At 42.0% G+C, this 16,877-nt stretch overlaps 1 protein-coding gene across 1 annotated transcript in view; it reads left to right on the plus strand.

Annotated features, from left to right (window-relative positions):
- Positions 1-16,877, plus strand: part of LOC132780040 (transformation/transcription domain-associated protein) — a 232,772-nt gene that overhangs the window by 38,099 nt on the left and 177,796 nt on the right. The window contains exons 24-31 of the mRNA XM_067460867.1: positions 49-266; positions 1,481-1,678; positions 3,717-3,977; positions 4,171-4,332; positions 7,194-7,290; positions 9,590-9,711; positions 10,917-11,087; positions 14,933-15,001. Coding sequence (XP_067316968.1) covers positions 49-266; positions 1,481-1,678; positions 3,717-3,977; positions 4,171-4,332; positions 7,194-7,290; positions 9,590-9,711; positions 10,917-11,087; positions 14,933-15,001 — 1,298 coding nt within the window. The remainder of the gene's footprint in view (positions 1-48; positions 267-1,480; positions 1,679-3,716; positions 3,978-4,170; positions 4,333-7,193; positions 7,291-9,589; positions 9,712-10,916; positions 11,088-14,932; positions 15,002-16,877) is intronic.

Below are 16,877 nucleotides of genomic sequence, written 5' to 3' on the forward strand. Positions count from 1 at the left end.
TCCTGTGGCGAATGGCCTTGTTGGTGTGTGCCCCATTCCCCCTTGCAGGCCCTTTCCTGCTGCAGTGCTACCAGGTGGGGAGCCAGCCCAGCACGGCCATGTTCCACAGCGAGGAGAACGGCTCCAAAGGCATGGACCCGCTGGTGCTGATCGACGCCATCGCCATCTGCATGGCCTACGAGGAGAAGGAGCTCTGCAAGATCGGGGAGGTCGCCCTGGCCGTCATCTTCGACGTCGCCAGCATCATCCTCGGCTCCAAGGAAAGGGTCAGCACCGGGAGCGGGGGGGGGGGGCACGGCCGGGGGGGAGGGTAGGCGGGTGGGCGGGCGCTCCACTAGGTTGGGGGGCTTACTCCTGGCCCATGCCATTGCCCAGGAGCGGGGGGGGCACGGCCGGGGGGGAGGGTGGACGGGTGGGCGCGCTCACCAGGTTGGGGGGCTTACTCATAGCCCATGCCATTGCTCAGCGTTCCACGTGTGTGTGTGTGTATAGATATTTAATACTGTGTTAATATTTATATATTTGTATATTTCAATTGTAATGTTAGCTGCTTTGAGTCTCCTTATGGAGAAAAACAGCGGGATGTAAACAAACATAATAAATATAATAAACACAATAATAATAATAATAATAATAATAATAATTGTGTCTGTTTGTGTGTATAGGAGTATATATGCACACATATGAGTGGTATGTATGTAATATTAATAGTAACAATAGAAAAAATCATAACTTATGTGTGTATGTAAATAATAATAACAATCGACAAAATCATGATAACATAAGTGTATATGTAAATAATAACAACAACAATAGACAAAATCATAATACTAATAATATATATGTATGTATATATATATATATATATGAGTATATATGCATACATATGTGTGTATGTATATAATATTAATAATAATAATAAGAATAGACAAAATCATGATAACATGTATGTAAATAATAATAATAATAGACAAAATAATAATAATAATAATAATATATGTGTATGTGTATATATATATATGAGTATATATGCATACATATGCGTGTGTATGTATATAATAATAATAATAATAGACAAAATCATGATAACAATAATAATAAATGTGTGTGTATGTATATATGAGTATATATGCACACATGTTTGTGTATGTATATAATATTAATAATAATAACAATAGACAATATCATCATAACAATAATAATTATATATGTGTGCATGTGTATGTGTATATATAGGAGTATATATGCATATATATGTGTGTATGTATTTAATAATAATAATAGACAAAATCATAACAATAATAATATATGTGTGTGTATATATATATATATGATTATATATGCACACATATGCCTGTGAATGTATATAATGTTAATAATAATAATAACAATGTTATTTTCTGTGCGGAGCCGGGCGCTCCTGCACTCGTCTGAGCGAGCCCTGTTTGCCTCCCTCCCTCCCTGCCTTCCTCCCTTGCAGGCTTGCCAGCTGCCCTTGTTCTCGTACATCGTGGAGCGCCTGTGCGCCTGCTGCTACGAGCAAGCCTGGTATGCCAAGCTGGGAGGCGTGGTGTCCATCAAGTTCCTCATGGAGCGGCTGCCCCTCATCTGGGTCCTCCAGAACCAGCAGACCTTCCTCAAGGCCCTCCTCTTCGTCATGATGGACCTCACCGGAGAGGTATTGGCACAACGCCCTTTATTGCGCGCGCCTCACTCGCATTCAGGAGTTGTGCAGGGTGTGTGCATGTTGGGTCACTCGTAAGTCAAAGTATCTGTAAGCAAGACAAAATTTCCGTTATGAAAAAACGAGCGATGACTCGTATTTCCAAAAACTCACATGTTGGGTCACTCATAAGTCAAAGTATCTGTAAGCAAGACAAAATTTCCGTTATGAAAAAACGAGCGATGACTCGTATTTCCTAAAACTCGCATGTTGGGTCGTTCATAAGTCAAAGTATCTGTATGTACGATAAGATTTCCATTGTGAAAAACTGAGCGATGACTCGTATTTCCTAAAACTCGCATGTTGGGTCGCTCATAAGTCAAAGTATCTGTATGTACGATAAGATTTCCATTGTGAAAAACCGAGCGACGACTCGTATTTCCTAAAACTCACATGTTGGGTCGCTCGTAAGTCAAAGTATCTGTATGTACGATAAGATTTCCATTGTGAAAAACTGAGCGACGACTCGTATTTCCTAAAACTCACATGTTGGGTCGCTCGTAAGTCAAAGTATCTGTATGTACGATAAGATTTCCATTGTGAAAAACTGAGCGATGACTCGTATTTCCAAAAACTCACATGTTGGGTCACTCATAAGTTAAAGTATCTGTAAGCAAGACAAAATTTCCGTTATGAAAAAACGAGCGATGACTCGTATTTCCTAAAACTCGCATGTTGGGTCGTTCATAAGTCAAAGTATCTGTATGTACGATAAGATTTCCATTGTGAAAAACTGAGCGATGACTCGTATTTCCTAAAACTCTCATGTTGGGTCGCTCATAAGTCAAAGTATCTGTATGTACGATAAGATTTCCATTGTGAAAAACCGAGCGACGACTCGTATTTCCTAAAACTCACATGTTGGGTCGCTCGTAAGTCAAAGTATCTGTATGTACGATAAGATTTCCATTGTGAAAAACTGAGCGACGACTCGTATTTCCTAAAACTCACATGTTGGGTCGCTCGTAAGTCAAAGTATCTGTATGTACGATAAGATTTCCATTGTGAAAAACTGAGCGATGACTCGTATTTCCAAAAACTCACATGTTGGGTCACTCATAAGTTAAAGTATCTGTAAGCAAGACAAAATTTCCGTTATGAAAAAACGAGCGATGACTCGTATTTCCTAAAACTCGCATGTTGGGTCGTTCATAAGTCAAAGTATCTGTATGTACGATAAGATTTCCATTGTGAAAAACTGAGCGATGACTCGTATTTCCTAAAACTCGCATGTTGGGTCGCTCATAAGTCAAAGTATCTGTATGTACGATAAGATTTCCATTGTGAAAAACTGAGCGATGACTCGTATTTCCTAAAACTCTCATGTTGGGTCGCTCATAAGTCAAAGTATCTGTATGTACGATAAGATTTCCATTGTGAAAAACCGAGCGACGACTCGTATTTCCTAAAACTCACATGTTGGGTCGCTCGTAAGTCAAAGTATCTGTATGTACGATAAGATTTCCATTGTGAAAAACTGAGCGATGACTCGTATTTCCTAAAACTCTCATGTTGGGTCGCTCGTAAGTCAAGGTATCTGTATGCAAGATAAGATTTCCATTGTGAAAAACCGAGCGACAACTTGTATTTCCTAAAACTCACATGTTGGCTCGCTCGTAAGTCAAGGCATCTGTATGTAAGATAAGACTTCCATTTTGAAAAACTGAGCGACGACTCGTATTTCCTAAAATTCACATGTTGGGTAGCTCTTAAGTCAGGGCACCTGTATGTAAGATAAGATTTCTGTTGTGAAACACTGAGCGGTGACTCGTATTTCCTAAAACTCACACGTTGGGTCGCTCGTAAGTCAAAGTATCTGAATGCAAGATAAGATTTTCGTTGTGAAAAACTGAGTGATGGCTCGTATTTCAAAAATCTCGCAAGTTTTGTCGCTCGTAAGTCAAGATATCTGTATAAAAGGTAAGATTTCCACTGCTAAAGTGGAGTCGCTCTGAAACGGGTGCATTGATGCCTCTGTGATTTGCGCGCGTAGGTGTCGAACGGTGCTGTCGCCATGGCCAAAACCACGCTGGAGCAGCTCTTGATCCGTTGCGCAACTCCGCTGAAGGACGAAGAGAAGGCGGAAGACATCCTGGCCGCCCAGGAGAAGTCCTTCCACCACGTCACCCACGACCTGGTCCGCGAGGTCACCTCCCCCAACTCCACCGTGCGGAAGCAAGCCATGCACTCCCTGCAAGTCCTGGCACAAGTCACCGGGAAGAGCGTCACCGTCATCATGGAGCCCCACAAAGAGGTGAGGCCGGGCGGTGGAGGCGCATTGCCCGGGGTTTGGTTGAGATGCGCAACGGAGGGATCATAGACTCATAGAATCACAGATGTATTCTCCAAGGCTTTCATGGCCGGAATCACTGCGTTGTTGTAGGTTTTTTTGGTGCTCACCGAGAGCCAAGGCCATGCTTGAAGGGCCCATTGCTTTCTTTCGGCAGGTTCTCCAAGACATGGTTCCTCCGAAGAAGCACCTTCTCCGGCACCAGCCTGCCAACGCCCAGATCGGCTTGATGGAGGGGAACACCTTCTGCACCACGCTCCAGCCCCGGCTCTTCACCATGGACCTCAATGTGGTGGAACACAAAGTCTTCTACACAGAGGTACAGGCACCCGCTTACCTTTACGTACTCGTTTAGCTCGAAGGTTATCCATATTACATTTATAGGTTAGCTTTATTATTTTTATTACTACATTTATTATTTTACTCTATTATTATTACTACTACTATTATTACATTTATAGGTTCGCTTCATTATTTTTATTATTATTACATTTATTATTTTACTCTATTATTATTATTATTATTATTATTATTACATTTATAGATTAACTTTATTATTTTTATTATTATTACGTTTATTATTTTACTCTAATATTATTACTATTACTATTATTACATTTATAGGTTAGCTTTATTATTTTTATTATTATGCTTATTTTACTCTATTATTAGTATTACTATTATTACATTTATAGGTCAACTTTATTATTTTTATTATTATTACATTTATTAATTTACTCTATTATTATTACTATTACTATTATTACATTTATAGGTCAACTTTATTATTTTTATTATTATTACATTTATTAATTTACTCTATTATTATTACTATTACTATTATTACATTTATAGGTCAACTTTACTATTTTTTATTATTATTACATTTATTATTTTACTCTAATATTATTACTATTACTATTATTACATTTATAGGTTAGCTTTATTATTTTTATTACTACATTTATTATTTTACTCTATTATTACTATTACTATTACTATTACTATTATTACATTTATAGGTCAACTTTATTATTTTTATTATTACTACATTTATTATTTTATTCTATTATTACTATTACTATTACTATTATTACATGTATAGGTTAGCTGTATTATTTTTATTGTTATTACATTTATTATTTTACTCTATTATTATTATTACTATTACTATTATTATATTTATAGGTTTGCTTTATTATTTTTATTATTATTACGTTTATTATTTTATTCTATTATTATTATTACTATTACTATTATTACATTTATAGGTTAGCTTTATTATTTTTATTATTATGCTTATTTTACTCTATTATTATCATTACTATTACTTTTATTACATTTATAGATTAGCTTTATTATTTTTATTATTATTACATTTATTATTTTACTCTATTATTACTATTTCTATTATTACATTTATAGGCCAACTTTATTATTTTTATTATTATTACATTTATTATTTTACTCTATTATTGTTATTACTATTACTATTTGTGACGATGTGTAAGTTTTATTCCTTTGGTTATGTGTAGTTTGGACAGTGGTTTAGGAATGGTAAGTATGGGAGATTATGTTTTGTGTGAGATGGTGGCTTGGCGTTAGCTGAGTTGCCATAGCAACAGGGGCGGAGCCAACTGCCTCTTCAGGAGGCAGCTGTTTTAAAAAGTCAGTCAGTAAGCCGGTGAGCTACTGAGAGGACTGAGTCTCTAGGTGGAGATTCAGGAAATGTGTCTGTAGCCGGTGTGCTATAGGAAAGACTGAATCTCAGGGTGGGGATTCAGGGAATCAATTGGTGACCAAAGTGGTTGCAGAGAAGGACCTGGTAGTGAGAGAGCTACAGGGAATTGTTGATTCTGAATTAAGAATCAAGGTTTGGCTAGGTTTAAGCCTGCTGTGCCTGCTGTGAAACGTTTTGAAGTCTGTGCCTGAGATTACTCATGAAACCTTTCCAATGTAACCATCAAGATTTGTGCCTCTTGAGAAGAAACAGTTAAACATGTTATACTGCTGTTAAAATAAACTTGTTACTGTTTTCCTCAAGCCTTGCCTGATACAGTTTCTTCTAAATTGAACAGCCTGCAATAGTGAAGTCAGCCAGAGACAGTAAACGCTACGCTATCCACTGAATAAAACCTTCTGTAATTAACAGTCCCTTTATAAAATAGCTCCTAGGTTGATATTGATCGTTGCCCGGCTTCCCTCATGGATTAGGTGGCAGTGGGTGCTTTACCATGCGAACCTTCACAATTGGTGGCATTCGGTGGCATTAAAACGGTCTTCTTCACACTATTATTACATTTATAGGTTAGCTTTATTATTTTTATTATTACATTTATTATTTTATTTTATTACTATTTCTATTATTACATTTATAGGTCAGCTTTATTATTTTTATTGTTACATTTATTATTTTACTCTATTGTTATTACTATTACTATTGTTACATTTATAGGTTAGCTTTATTATTTTTATTACATTTATTATTTTACTCTATTGTTATCATTACTATTACTATTGTTACATTTATAGGTTAGCTTTATTATTTTCATTATTATTACATTTATTATTTTACTCTATTATTATTGGAAGGATGCATAAACACATGTACATTGAATAATGGTTTAGTCAGAGTTGGACAGTCGTATCTTACAGTTTTATGTACATGTTAATAAACATTCAACCTACCGATGCTTCAATTAATGTAATTTTATTGGTATCTATTTTTATTTTGAAACTGACCCGCAGCTGCTGCATTTCTCACCCTCGGCTTATATTCGAGTCAATACGTTTACCCAGTTTTCCCAGGTGCCTCAGCTTATATTTGGGTTGGCTTATACTCGAGTATATATGGTATTATTGTGTGAAGACATCATCCCCTGCCTTGCAGTGAGATTTGCCCAAAGTCAGTTTTGAGGCAGAATGGCAAACTCTCTGTGATCTGGAACTGTTTACAAGGCCGGCTGTGTGAGCCTCGTCCAATTAAAACGGTGACAAGGGATCTCTCCGAGGTGTCAATGTTGACATTTTGGCTGGCGCCTTATTAGAAGAATTAGCAAAGCAGTTGGGCATCGGAGTCGGTGTCAGTGTTGAAGAGTTTCCTTCCAGATTGCCTTTTGGGTGGCTCTGTCCAAAGCACAACGAGCTGGCTTAACACTCTTTGCTCTGCTTCCCTTCCAGCTTCTGAATTTGTGTGAGGCCGAAGACAGCGCCTTGATGAAGCTGCCTTGCTACAAGAGTCTCCCCTCCCTGGTCCCGCTCCGCATTGCCGCCCTGAGTAAGTTCCTCACACTTTGACCTCCCCCTGAGAGATTCCTTTACGTTGTGGCCCAGCAAGTGGATAGGGATTCCTCCTAGAACGAGTTGGGTGACGGGTTTCAAACTGAGCCGAGTTTTCCCACCAGGTCAGATTAGATCTCAGGACAGAGGGAGTGAAAGATAGATTACTTAGGCATTCTGAGAGACTCTGTGAGAAGCCCTTGAAGCCCAGGTGCGTTTGTCATGATCTCATGGGCTCTTGGTCGGGTTTGGGCTTAAATTAAGTGGTGTTTACTTGGTGTGTCTCAGAGGAGGCAACGTCACTATGAGTCTTCCAAGCGAAGGACAAGAACAAGGACTTGGCAGGATTTTGAAACGATGCTTCATCTGACTATATTTTCCCTGGTGGGAACTTTATATCCGTCCGTTAGGCTATTCCCAGCATGCAGAAACTGGTTTCGTTTTCCTTGATTGCCTCTCGCCCTTATCTCTCAAAGCCTGGCAGAACAGCGAAGGCCTTGGCTGAGTTGTTTTGGCTAAATTCCAGCAGTCTGTCTATTTGCTCATTATCTATCTGCTCATTAGTTTCTCCAGGTGCCAAGTTGTTTTCAAACCCCAAATCCTGGGAACTCTCTGGGTCAGGGAGTAAACTATCATCCCTACACCTCGTAGGAACATTCTCATGGGAAACTACACTTTGGATCGGTGTCCCTATGTCATTCTCTGCATTAATATCATTGGGTTGTTGTAGGTTTTTCAGGCTATATGGCCATGTTCTAGAGGCATTCTCTCCTGACATTTCACCTGCATCTATGGCAAGCATCCTCAGAAGATGCTTGCCATAGATGCAGGTGAAACATCAGGGGAGAATGCCTCTAGAACATGGCCATATAGCCCGAAAAAACCTACAACAACCCAGTGATTCCGGCCATGAAAGCCTTCAACAATACATTAATATCATTGACCAGACCATTGCCATCTTGACCCTCAGTGACATCATTCCCCACATCTAAAGCCCTTTGATCATCTTGAAACACAATCACAGGCTGAACTCCAACAAAAGGTCCATTTCTCTGGGAATCGGCCTTCAGCTAATGGGGAGTTTTCCCACGAAGTCAGATTAGATCTCAGGACAGAGGGAGTGAAAGATAGATTACTTTGGCATTCTGAGAGACTCTGTGAGAAGCCCTTGAAGCCCAGGTGCATTCGGCATGATCTCATGGGCTCTTGGTCGGGTTTGGGCTTAAATTAAGTGGTGTTTACTTGGTGTGTCTCAGAGGAGACAACGTCGCCATAAAGTTTGGGTTCCTATCTCAGCTCTCAAGTTCATGATGCAAGTATTTATATTCCGCCCTTCTCCTTACCCCGCAGGGGGCTCAAGGCGGATTGCAATGTACACATACATGGCAAACATTCAATGCCATGGCTTGGCTGTTGTTTGGTGTGGCTTGTTGGTGCCTGGGACAATCTTTTGTTGGGAGGCGATTGTTGGGAGGAGGCCAAAGGAGTGTATGGGAAGGACATGGAATCACCTCTCAACAAAAGATTGCTCCAGGCACTGCCAGGCAATCAAATGCTAATCAAGGTAGTCAGTTGAAACATTCACACCTAGCTCCAACAGGCAAGAGTCCTTTGTCCAACCCTGGTCATTCCACAGATATATAAACCCCCTTTCCTAGTTCCAACAGACCTCACTACCCCTGAGGATGCTTGCCATAGATGCAGGCAAAACGTCAGGAGAGAATGCCTCTAGAACATGTCAATATAGCCCCAGAAAACCTACAACAACCCAGTGATTCCGGCCCAGAAAGCCTTCGACAATACTACGACCACACCAAAAATTTTTCCAGGCCATCCAATGCTAATCAAGGTGGTCAGTTGAAGCATTCACATCTAGCTCCAGCAGACAAGAGTCCTTTGTCCCACCCTGGACATCATTCCACAGATATATAAACCCATTTTCCTACTTCCAACAGACCCCACTACCTCTGAGGATGCTTGCCATAGATGCAGGCGAAACGTCAGGAGAGAATGCCTCTAGACCATGGCCACATAGTCCGAAAAAACCTACAACATCCCAATAAAACAATCATTCAAACAATTAAACGGCACTCAATCCTTTCGACCCCCCTGTTTACCTCCTCGTCCTCTCCTTGCAGCCTGTTGCTCTTGGCAAAGTGTTTTTTAATCCCTCCACAATTTAGGGAATGAAAGGAGTGTGACATAGAAATGCAAAGAAAGGACTTGTTTCTCCCCCTCTTTTGAATTCCCAGTTAACACAGAGGCTCATTTTCCCCTTTGGTTTCTCTTTTCTGCAGACGCCTTAGCCGCTTGCAATTACTTGCCGCAGTCGAGAGAGAAAATCATTGCGGCGCTGTTCAAGGCACTCAACTCCACCAACAACGAGCTCCAGGAGGCCGGAGAGGCGTGCATGAGGAAGGTGGGTGGGCCGCGCACACGCAAAGCCCCTCTTGGTCTTGACAACGCTCTTTGTGTCCAAGTTAACACGGTTGCGGCCTTGCCAATGTGAGTAATGGCCGCTCTGTTTATATATACTGCTGCTCTGTTGCGCCAGCTCCACTGGCTGCCAGTCAGCCCTAAACGACTCCGGCCCAGTTTACCTGTCCGAACGTATCCTCCCCTATGAACCATCTAGGTTAAGATCGTCTGGAGGGGCCCTGCTCTCGGTCCCACTGGCCTCTCAGGCACGTCTGGTGGGGACAAGGGACAGGGCCTTCTCGGTGGTGGCCCCTCGACTCTGGAATTCTCTCCCACTGGAGATTAGAACTGCCCCTTCTCTCCTGACTTCTAGAAAACAGGTGAAAACCTGGCTCGCTCTCGGTCCCACCACCCTCGCAAGCATGCCTGGTGGGGACGAGGGACAGGGCCTTCTCGGTGGTGGACCCTCGACTCTGGAACTCTCTCCCACTGGAGATCAGAACTGCCCCCTCCATTCTGTCGTTCAGAAAACAGGTGAAAACCTGGCTATGGGCTGGAGTCGTTTAGGGCTGACTGGCAGCCAGCGGAGCTGGCGCAAGAGAGGAGTCGTATGCTCCCTGTACCCCGCTCCTGTTAGCATTCTGGCTGCCGCTCGTTGGACTAGTTGGAGCTTCCGGGCAGTCTTCAGAGGCAACCCCATGTAGAGAGCGTTGCACAAACCACTTGTGTAAACCCACACAAAACTAAAGTTCTGGTGGTGAAAACTAGGGGGCGCTGGTGCTTTGCTTCTACAGTGTTGCTAAAGTTCTGGTGGTGAAAATTTCAGAACTTTAACAAAACTTTCAAAATTTCATTATTGTTTCATTATTGGTGATTTTTATGACAACCTATTAGGAACTGCCATTTATAATTACATTTTTAAAGTTTTGTTAGAGTTCTGAAATTTTCACCACCAGAACTTTAGCAATTTCAGAACTCTAACACAACTTTCAAAATTTCATTATAAATGGCAGTTCCTAATAGGTTCTGTCATAAAAATAATCAATAATGAAATAATAATGAAATTTTGAGAGTTCTGACATTTTCACCACCAGAACTTTAGCAACACTGTAGAAGCAAAGCACCAGCGCCCCCTAGAGCGAGGGGTAAATTCTTGAGTCAGGCTCCTTCTGCCCTGAGGACAACGCTTGTTTTTCTTCCCTGCAGTTTTTGGAAGGCGCGACCATCGAGGTCGACCAGATCCACACGCACATGAGGCCGCTGCTGATGATGCTGGGCGACTATCGGAGCCTGACGCTCAATGTCGTCAACAGGCTGACCTCCGTGACCCGGCTCTTCCCGAATTCCTTCAACGACAAGTTCTGCGATCAAATGATGGTAATTTTGCATTTTTGATCTTCATATATTGCTCCAATCGCATTTTGAAACTGAAAACCAAAATCCATTTCCTAAAAGAGTAGTTTGAAAAAGTCCCAGTTGATGTTGTCGAACGCTTTCTCAGCGTCAATAGAGAGCTTGAATGACTATTGATCTGTTTGACTTGCTGTGAGTTTTTTGGGCTGTATGGCCAATGTATTCCAGCAGCATTCTCTCCTAACATTTCACCTGCATCTGTGGCTAATGGTATCCTCAGAGATCTGTTCAGACATCTGTTGAAAGTGAGGCAAGTGGAGTGTATATCTATCTATGGAATAGTGTCCAGGGCGGGAGGAAGAACCCTTGTCTGTTTCAAGCAAGTGTGAATGTTGCAATTGGCGAGCTTGATTAGCATTGAGTGCCATGAAGTTGCAAAGTCAAACAGGTATCAGCGTAGAGGTGGCCTGGCCTAATATTCAGAGAGAAACTCCAGACTCTTGGACCTAATATGCATATGTGATGTGTTGTTAGTACAAATAAATCTATAATAATAAAATTATTATTATATGTTTCCCTGAAAATAAGACCTAGTAGAGGTTTTGCTGCATTTCCAAATATAAGGCCTCCCTCAAAAGTAAGACCTAGTGAAGTTTTTGTTCTGCCGAAGAGAACATGAGAGAGAGAACGAAGAGAGCATGCAACTGTGATTCTTTTTAGCCTGCTGCTGTCCCCCACCTTCACTGTCTATTGCAGAATGTCCTGATTTGCCCCTCAAGAACAGCCTTAATACCACATTGAAAGTAAATGAATTTATTTATTATTTATTTGTTTATTTATTTACTTTATTTGTATACCGCTCTTCTCAGCCCTGAGGCGACTCAGAGCGGTTAACAACACAGTTTCAATATACATGGTACAAAATCATTGGGCATTTAAAGCAATAGTAAACAATTAATTAAACAGCAAACATCAACATCAATATCATGAAATCATGAAATATCATCTTGAAATATCATCAAATGAAAAATGCTTTACTTCAGCTAAACATAAGAGAACAGCACACGCAGTTGTATAATGCAAAAAGAAAAGCAAAGTAGTCTTAATGCAAACACAATACTGAAGTCTCTGGTAAAGTCCAAAATAAAACAGAAGTCTCACATCAGACAATGGGCAACGATCAATAAATCCTTAGAAGCAGTTTCTCAAATGTTGACTCGAAGCGAGCACAGATGGGAGCGAAGGCATAAACATCATTTTTTAATCATTACATTGGCCCGGCCTTAGTTTTTAAATGTGTCGTGGTATTGTTGTCTAAAGTTATTTGCTATTGTTTTAATGTTTATTGCTGTTTTATGAGTTTTTTGTTGTATTTGTGATGCTGTTGTTTTTGTGATGTTTGGGCCTCGACCTCTTGTAAGCCGCACCGAGTCCTTTGGGAGATGTTAGTGGGGTACAAATAAAGGTTTATTATTATTATTCTTATTAGGTTGTTTGTTACCAGCCAAAGCTGACTCCTCCTGCTTCTGATTTAGAGCCCTGAATTCCCCGTGCAGGAGGTGCTAGGGAGTCTCCCAATTACATTGGCGTTTCTGGCAGCTATTCTAGCTGAACGGAGTCTCTGCTCTGTTTCCTTTCGCCTTTCCGGAAATGTGGGCACTTGCAAGACCTCATCCTCTGATTCTAACTCCCCTTCTGATTCCTCAACACTTTCCTACTCCCCTTCCTCTTCTGAAGATGAGGAATCCCTGACACAGAGCACCTGCATGCAGGACATGAAGACCGTCACCTGCCTCCGACACCTCTCAAGCCAATGAGTTGAAAGTAAATGACAAATGCTTTACTTCAGCTAAACATAAGAGAACAGCACACGCAGTTGTATAATGCAAAAGAAAGCAAAGAAGTCTTAATGCAAACACAATACTCAAGTCTCTGGTAAAGTCCAAAATAAAACAGAAGTCTCACATCAGACAATTGGCAACGATCAATAAATCCTTAGAAGTAGTTTCTCAAATGTTGACTCGAAGCGAGCACAGATTGGAGCGAAGGCATAAGTATCAGGTTGTTTGTTACCAGTGAAAGCTGACTCCTCCTGCTTCTGCTTTAGAGCCCTGAATTCCCCGCGCAGGAGGTGCTAGGGAGTCTCCCAATTACATTGGTGTTTCTGGCAGCTATTCTCGCTGAACGGCGTCTCTGCTCTGTTTCCTTTCGCCTTTCCGGAAATATGGGCACTTGCAAGACCTCATCCTCTGATTCTAACTCCCCTTCTGATTCCTGAACACTTTCCTGCTCCTCTTCCTCTTCTGAAGATGAGGAACCCCTAACTGTCAGGAGTCAATTTCCCTCCGTGACATCCTGACCGAATTATCCTGGCTGAATCAATTCTCTCTCTGTGACATTTTGAAGCCAGCAGAGGGCACTGGAAACCTTGTATTGGAACTGGTGAAGCAACAAGTTCTAATAAGGACACTGAGAAGAGGGGGGAGATGGGCAGGAAAAGTGTATAAAAGGAAGTGGTGGTGGGGAAAAGTCAGTAGTGTCTTTCTTTGCTGCGGAGATACAAGCAATATATCCATTTCAAAGCAGAACTGGATTGTGAGTGGTTATTTAATATTGCTATTTAGATCCTACAGTCTTACACTAACACAGAGCACCTGCATGCAGGACATGAAGACCATCACCTGCCTCCAACCCCAGTGCTCTCTTCAGTGGTCATCACTTGTAAATGTGCAGGCAAGGCATCAAAAGGCCCATTGCCTGCCGCCATTCCATACGCCGTCCCTGCGGTGCTGGACGAGTGAGTTGTGGTGAGCTCCCTGTGGTGGCCGGAAGCTGTACAACTGGCCCAGGAACTGCTGTAGGAGAGCGTTATAGCCTCCAGAAAAAGATATCCCCTGAAAATAAGACCTAGCACATCTTTGGGAGCAAAAATTAATATAAGACACTGTCTTATTTTCAGGGAAACAGGATAATAATAATAATAATAATAATAATAATAATAATAATGTGTTTGTTTTTCTTCTAGGCTGTTAACATGTTGAGCAATAGAATGTTTACTTTAATCCAAGATGCATTTTCTGTAGCATCCGCAATGTTTTGTTTTGGTTGAGAATCATAACACTTGGTTTTATGGTGATCAAAGCAAATGAACCATATGTGTATCTGTATATAAGGGTGGGTAGGCCAACCAACGTATACATGGATCCGTTCTGGAATTGGGACCCGCCCGGCTCCCAAGCAGAAGCAGTCAGGCTTTTACCATATAATGTAAATACACAAATGTCCTGTTGCTATAAACTTCAGCAAAAGTATCAATTCAATTAACCATGAGAATACTCAATCAATACGTATAGTACACAAGCGTGGGGAAAATATACGATGGGACTATTTACTAGGCATGGGCAATCCATGGTTCTAAATGTTTCTAAAGTACTTACAAAACTAGGGGGCGCTGGTGCTTTGCTTCTTTAGTGTTGCTAAAGTTCTGGTGGTGAAAATTTCAGAACTCTAACAAAACCTTCAAAATTTCATTATAAATTGCAGTTCATAATTGGTTATGTCATAAAAAATTGCCAATAATGAAATAATAATGAAATTTTGAAAGTTTTGTTAGAGTTCTGAAATTTTCACCACCAGAACTTTAGCAACACTGTAGAAGCAAAGGACCAGCGCCCCCTAGTTTTGTAAGTACTTTAGAACAATTTAGAACCATGTATTGCCCATGCCTACTATTTACAATAGTGTAGCAAACATAATATTCATGTTTTCTGATACGAGATCGGCATATTGTAAATCCCACGCTCACTTTCTAACCTAATAGGTGACGTTGAAGAATGCAGGGTGTAACTCACTATTGGATTTTCTTGCAGCAACACCTGCGCAAATGGATGGAGGTCGTTGTCATTACTCATAAAGGAGGGCAGAGGAGTGACGGAAACGTAAGTCGGTCGTTGGTTGTTTGCGGGCCCGGAAAAGTTAACTGGGTTGAGCGTTAGGCAACTGGAACCAGTCGTGGATTGTTTTGGTTTTGCACAAACGTACCTGCTTACTGAGTGTTCCTTGTGTCGGTCTCTGTGCGAGAGAGGGAACGAAAGAGGGAGATGCTGCTCGATAGAAGAATACAACGGGTTGTGTTCCTGTTTACGAATTGGCACCTACCATACTCATGCCATACTAATATTAACTTCCTCCTGCCTTAAGCATTATCAAAGCCCTGCTTGAAAAGTGCTTTAGTGTGAGGGCTTGCCTAAGTTCCATGGAGAGGGTGTTCCAAAGCCAGGGAGCCACCACCGAGAAGGCCCCCCCTCTCTCTCTCTCGTCCTCACCAACCACACTTAAGACAGAGGCGGGACCAAGAGAAAGGCCTCCCCAGCAGATCTTTGAGCCTTCACCAGTTCAGAGGGGGAGATGTGGTCATGCTTTTCCCTGCAGATCAGCCATTCTGCAAATACACCAGTTCCACGGAGAGGGTGTTCCAAAGCTAGGGAGCCACCACCAGGAAGGCCCTCTTGTCCTCACCAACCACACTTGAAACGGAAGCGGGACCAAGAGGAGGCCTTCCCGGTAGATCTTCGGACCTTCACTGGTTTATAAGGGGAGATGCAGTCACATAAAGATTGCTTTCCCCTACAAATCACTACCTTCCTCCGTCCCTTGGAGGAAGCGGCGGGTGACCAGACTCTGCTGTCTGCCCCATTTTTGGATATTAAAAAGGTCTCTTATATAGCAATATTGTGCTGTTGTTGTCCCAAATTGTTGTTTTTCCCCAGCTAATACATGTTGATTCCACCAGTTGCAGACAGATGTTAGCTTTTCTTCCTAAGTAAGGAGCATTGTTTGACTTTAACTTAGAACAGCCGTTGTCTCTGGTCATGTAAACATGTTGTTTTCCACCAAGAGTTCAACAACAGTTAATCATTGTCCACAGTTTAGTAGTTTCTCCTTCATCAGCCTTGGGGCGTTTTCCATCATTGACTCTTCTAAGGATGGTGTCTTCAGGCTATGTAGGCCCCAACCCTACTTCTTTCATTTAATATCATTCAAACCACACCTCATATTTATCACATCTACAAAGCTTTGGTGATACAGACCAGTCATAAAATTCCCTGTTAGAGCGGAATGGACTCTTATCAGTTACAGTTAATGAGACAGGTAATTGTCATGGTCTTTTCCTTCAGGAGGGGAAGATATGTGAGAGCCACGTGTCTACTTCCGAGAGCCCTGTGCAGCCGCATGCCCTGCCCTCCTCATAACACATGAGAGTCCTGCGCAGCTGCATTCCCGGCCCTCTTCATAGCAGGAGGACACATAAGAATAGGGGAAGACACATGAGAGCCACATTCCTTCTCCTGAGAGTCCTGCACAGCCACAGGCCTGGCCCTCCTCTTAGCTGGAGGACACACAAGAAGAGGGGAAGACACATGAGAGCTACGTGTCTTCTCCCGAAAGTCCTGTGCAGGTGCATGCCCTGCCCTCCTCTTAGTACATGAGAGTCCTGCGCAGCCACATGCCTGGCCCTTTTCATAACAGGAGGACACACAAGAGGAGGGGAAGACACATGAGAGCTACGTGTCTTCTATCGAGAGTCCTGTGCAGCTGTATGCCCTGCCCTTCTCTCAACACATGAGAGTCCTGCGCAGACTCATGCCCTGCTCTCCTCTTAACACAGAGTCCTGCGCAACTGTATGCCCTGCCCTCCTCTTGGCAGGAGGTCACACCAAGAGGAGGGGAAATTACGTGAAAGCCATGTGTCTTCTCCCGAGAGACCTGTGCAGCCGCATGCCCTGCCCTTCTCTCAACATATGAGAGTCCTGT

The sequence above is a fragment of the Anolis sagrei genome, chromosome X (genome assembly GCF_037176765.1).
Source record: "Anolis sagrei isolate rAnoSag1 chromosome X, rAnoSag1.mat, whole genome shotgun sequence".
NCBI lineage: Eukaryota > Metazoa > Chordata > Lepidosauria > Squamata > Dactyloidae > Anolis > Anolis sagrei.